Here is a 5,329-nt window from a genome sequence, read left to right as displayed (position 1 = left end):
TCCCAGTCTCACGTGCTCACCCTCAGCAAGCGCTTATTACCACTCGAGGAGTCTTTTCTCATTAACCTCTGAAACGCTCCGTCATCTTCATCTTTCCTTCCTTCATCCTCTTTTTAAAAAATCATTTTATTCAGACCGACTGTGGTGGCACTGGTGGCACACACCTGTAATCCCAGCACTTTGGGAGGTCAAGGCAGGAGGATCACTTGAGGCCAGGAGTTCAAGACCAGCCTGGGCAACATAGTGAGACTGTGTTTCCACAAAACATCAAAATGAGCTGGGAGTGATGGCGTGTGCCTGTGGTCCTAGCTGCTCAGGAGGGTGATGTGGGAGGGTCGCTTGAGCCTGAGAAGTCAAGGCTGCAGTGATCTAGGATTGTGCCGCTGCACTCCAACCTGGGCAACAGAGCAAGACCTTGTCTCAAATAAGAATTTTTTTAAGTCAATGTATTACGCAATGTTTCTGAGTTCCAGCTGAGCAGTTGCCCTGAAGGAATTGGAATCCTGGTTCCCCTGTCCAGAGGAGAGGCCAAAGCCCCCAGCTCTAAAAGGCACAAGAGAGGCTGGTCCGGTGGCTGTGGGGAGGCGGGCCGTAGGCCCCCGACGCCAGCACAGGGGCGCAGATTAGATTCACACATATTTCCTAGGAAAATGCATGCGGGAAGACCTGCACGCCACCCTCAATTAGATTCACACACATTTCCTAGGAAAATGCATCAGGGAAGACCTGCACGCCACCCTCACTGTGGCCAGATCACTTCCCAGCACCCTCCTGTGCAGAAAAACAGAAGCTTTTGGGCCAGGGTCCTGGGGAATCTCCTCCCAGCACTGGTCTTGCTGGCTGCCCCAAGGCGTGGGACCCCAGATTCCTGACGTTACAAGGAGCACCAGGTGCCCTGCCCTGAGGAGCTGCCCTAGCTTGCGGGGCTGGAATTCAGCCTGAAAATTCATAACCGCAAGAGGAGGGGAGCAGGTCCTGCTCTGCCCGGGAACCTGATGACCCTCTTCTGGAGAGCCTGCAGCCCGCCGAGGACAGGCGATCCAGGGCCCGGGGTTATCCTGGACCTACCTGAGGGGGCTGCCATGGCCACCTGGGTCCAAGGGGAAACAATGACTGGCTGGAGGGCAGCCGGGGGTGCAGTGCACAGGCGCAGGGGTGCAGGCTGGAGGGGCAGTGCACAGGCGCAGGGGTGCAGGCTGGAGGGGCAGTGCACAGGCGCAGGGGTGCAGGCTGGGGGGGCAGTGCACAGGCGCAGGGGTGCAGGCTGGGGGGGCAGTGCACAGGCGCAGGGGTGCAGGCTGGAGAAGCGCTGTGAGGACCTGAGCTCGGGCAGCAGGCGGCAGACCCAGCATTGTTCATCATCTGGGGCTTTGCTACCTGGTGAGGCCACCCCCTTCCCAATGCAGAAGGCCTCATTCTCAGCCATCCCTGCCCCAGGACAGCTCCGGGATGTCCCATGGTGCCCTGCTTAGCCCAGCCAGTCCTGAGCTCGGCACTGGTCCCCTCTGCCCCAGCCTGCACATTACCCGTGCCTCACCTGGCAGCCCTCCCATTCCCACCCTCTCCTTGCTGGCACTGTCCATCAGTCCTGACCTCCTGTATCCTACTGTGGCTGCCCAGATGGGCACTCCAACCCTGATGATCACATGCCACAGACCCCTTTCTCCAGGCTCATCCCCACCTCCACATAGGGGCCCCAGCCCTTTTAGGATCCCAGCCCCGAGCCTGTGACATACTGCTTACCCACTGCTGGGCCCTAGGCTGCAGGGACCGTCCTTATCCTCAACCCCCCAGCTGGAAGGCTTTTTGCAGATCTGGTTGCTCCAGTGACCACCGGTACCCACCCACAGAGCCCTTTGCTGAGGGCTGGGCGGGGCAGGTGGACAGGGAGCAGGAAGGAATGAGCACCATGGGGGCATGAGAGTTTATTGTCTCCAAGAGGGTGAAGGTTGTGGTCCCAATATACAGGTGGGGGCACCCACAGTGTTATCCTTCCTGGATTTCCCTTGGGCAGAGGGGGCTGGAAATGGGAAGGCAGAGTGCGAGCCCCAGCTGTGGCCACACCCGGGCTCTCCTGCCCCTCGAAGGGTCCTGGACAGCATTCAAGGCAAGGGGCCTCATGCAAGGGGCCATCGCCCACCAGAGGCACTGTCCTTCCCATCACCCACACCGGAGGCACCGTCCTTCCCATCACCCACACCGGAGGCACTGTCCTTCCCATCACCCACAGGGCCAGGAGGGGGTGTAAGGGGAGGGCCCTCACAACAGGGCCCTGAGGAGGCCGAGGCCCACCTGGAGCAGGAGCCCCCCTCGCAGGCCCCAGCGCCCCTCCTGTGGGGTCAGCGCCCTGTTGCAGAGAGCCCCGGAACAGCAGCGCCTGGTGATCACGCCTTGCACCTCGGGGGCCGGCGACCATTCGAACTTCATGTTGTCGTTGGGACATCTGGGAGCACAGCCTTTGCTGAGCAGGACACGTACACTCCATTCTGCAGAAAAGAGGAGAAGCAGGTGGCCCCAGAGCCCCAGGAAGGAGGTATCCACAGTTATCCGGAAAGCGCAAGGATGCTTTCCGAAGGGGCAGCCGGGACCAGAAAGAACTAGAGCAGGGAACCTGGCCCTGCGAGGGGGGCCAAGAGACCACCTTCTCCTGTCCTTTCCTGGGCGAGGCGCTGCAGAGCTGGGGAGCCTGGCTGCCCAGGCCACCTCCGCCCCGCGGCACAGCAAATACAGACTCCAGGGCAACTGGCTGTAAGGGGCTTTCCCCTGAAGCCAGGCACAGCCTGGACCACCCCTGCCAGCCCCGGGGCGTGTGCGGCGTAGGGAGATGGGGTGACTCAGAGCAGTGGGAAGGGGCTGCCCATCACAGAGAACCTGCTGGGCTGGGTGCCCAGCCCTGGGCTCGTTTCTCTGTACTGCTCACTTAAAGACATGGCAGAGACTTTCCGATGGACATGTGTCTGTCAACAACCACGGAACCCCTGAAGGGATGCACAACACTCAAAACCCAAACTGTTGAGAAAAGAGCTTGGGTGGAATCGCCCTGATGTGTCGTAGAGCGTTGTGGTGTGTTGTGTCGCATTCTATTTTATTATGTTATGTTATATTATGTCGCATTCTATTACATCGTATTAAGTTGCAATATACACATTATATTCATTATGTTGTGTTATACTATATGACATTGTCATACACTGTATTCGATTCCAGTGCAGCCTGCCCGATGCTGGGTTGTATGGCAGGTGTACTGTGCTGTGCTAGGAAGGGCAGATAACCCATCGCCCGGAACAGCTGCCGATCCCCACCCGTGTGTCCCTGCTGCCTTTGTAAATTCAGTGACATCAGAGCCTTTGTCCTGCTGACAGTTCCTAGTGACACTTCAAATGGAGGAGAAAAAGAAAAGTCAAAATTCACACTCTGGAATGCTCGCCCGATCCCAGCACGGGAGAGACAGCAGGAGGCAGTGTCGGACCCACAGGGCCCCAGGCCCTGCAGCGCCCAGGACTCATAGCTAAGTCGCTGAGAGGCGGGGGCACCGGCCCTTCCCCGGCACTTGGCACCTGCCCTCTGCCCGGGAGGGACTCACTAAAAGAGATGACCACCTCGTTGGGGATGCAGACTTGGTCCAGCGGGCTGCACCAGGTGGGCGGGCACTCCGTCCAGCTGCTGACCTTGAAGCACTGGTAGCAGCTCAGGTTCCGAGCTGTGGGCAGCAAGCGGGGCGCTGTGGACCAGGGTCCGCAGCTCCAGCCCCGACGCCCCCAGCCTCGCCCGGGCCGCGCCTCACCTGGCGTCGTGGCGCAGCCAGCAGACGCCGCAGCCAGCGGGAGGGTGCACAGGGTTAGGACGAGCCCCTCCATGACGCCAGAGGGCTCAGCCTGAGTGGGGTGAGGTGGGTGTTGCGGGGGGCTTCACCCAGAGAGCCCCCTCCCCAGCTTCCTGCTCCCGGACGGGGCTTCACTCAGGGCGCACCCCACCTCCAGCCTCCTGCGCTCCTGGACTGGGCTTTGCCAAGGGCAACCACCAACCCCAGCCTCCTGTTCCCGACGCTCGCTCTCCTCCCTTCCCCGCATCCCCTCTCCCTGGGCCCTCTGCCTTTTGTCCCCTTTCCAATCTCTCTAAACCCTCGGAGCCCCGTTCTCCCCCGACCCCTCATCGCAGCCCCGGCCCACAGTCCGGACCCCTCTCCGGGCACCTTCTCTCCTGCTGGGCTGCGGGGATCTGCGTCCTGGAGGAGGAGTCAGCCCTGGGACAGAGGGGGCGGGACCGTCCAGCCCCTCCTCCGGGCTTGCACTGGGGAGGCTCCGGGGTCCCCCGAGGGCCTCAGCTCCTGCCTGCAGCCGCCTCCGCGGAAAATAGCCCGAGGCCGGGGAGGCGGGGGCGGCTGCAGGTCTCCCCAAGGCCAGCCTCAGCCCCAATCACAGATCCTGGGCTCCACGGCTGGGGGAACGTGGGGCCAGATTTGGTTCCTGACTCAGGGACCCAGGGAGGCTGAGGGAGACCCAGAGGGCCCTGAGCACCTCAAAGGGCGTGGAGGGCGGGACGAGCCTTTCCCTGGGGTGGGGCGGGAGTGATCTGGATTTGGAAGCAGACAGGGGAGGGAGGAGGCTTCAAGGCGGAGGAGGAGGAAGATGGAGGAGGCGGAGTAGGGACCCTGGGGCGCAGATGAGGTTTGGACAAGCTGAGATGGAACGGGAGCCGGCCAGGCGGATCCAGGAAGGAGCATAGTTAAGGGCAAATGAGGTTGGCGGGGATGGTTAGGCCACAGGCACAGAATCTTCGTTCTTTCTAGAGTGCTTGGAGCACTTTCCCCTGGCAGGGGTGGCCTGGGAGGAGGGGAGAAGGGAGGAGAAGGGCAGGCGCCTCCAGGGGCCCCTCAGGCGGGCTCAGTGGCCCAGAGGAAAGCAGGGGGTGCTCCCATAGCCTTACAGGAGCCTGGAGCTCCCGCAGGGGTTGGGGGCTGCAGCTCCAGGACTCCTGCCAAGTTTCTGGGACCTGCAGGGGGCTGAGTCCGGGCCTTTGAAGACTGGTGCCCTGGAAAAACGGCTCCTGTGCAGGCTGCCTCCCAGCTCTGTCCTCCCACACTTCGTCCTCCCACAAGTGAGGCTGGGGCCCAGCCGGGTCTGTCCCAGTGCTTAAGCGTCCCTGGGCCCGTTGGAGGCTGTGGTTCCAATTTCTTTTGCAGCATCTGCCCGGCCCCATGTAGGCCCTGGATGCAGAGTGTGAGGCTGCCCCTGTCACAGCGCAGACTTGTGCCCTCCTCACTAGACTCATCTGCCTCCTACACGTAGTCTTCCCTTTGTCCTATTCTTTATTCTGTTTTTTCCCCAGG

At 61.3% G+C, this 5,329-nt stretch overlaps 1 protein-coding gene across 1 annotated transcript; it reads right to left on the bottom strand.

The window, feature by feature from the left end:
• Positions 1-2,259: 2,259 nt before the first annotated feature.
• LY6L (lymphocyte antigen 6 family member L) lies at positions 2,260-3,857 on the bottom strand. The gene is made up of 3 exons (XM_032760909.1): positions 3,785-3,857; positions 3,584-3,700; positions 2,260-2,486 (listed from the first exon to the last, which is right to left on the bottom strand). The coding sequence occupies exons 1-3, from the start codon at positions 3,855-3,857 to the stop codon at positions 2,260-2,262; spliced, it is 417 nt and encodes a 138-aa protein (XP_032616800.1).
• Positions 3,858-5,329: the final 1,472 nt, after the last annotated feature.

The sequence above is a fragment of the Hylobates moloch genome, unplaced genomic scaffold (genome assembly GCF_009828535.3).
Source record: "Hylobates moloch isolate HMO894 unplaced genomic scaffold, HMol_V3 SCAFFOLD_9, whole genome shotgun sequence".
Classification (NCBI taxonomy): Eukaryota; Metazoa; Chordata; class Mammalia; order Primates; family Hylobatidae; genus Hylobates; species Hylobates moloch.
Note: the sequence above shows the minus strand (reverse complement) of the source record. Positions and strands in the feature narration are given on the sequence as shown.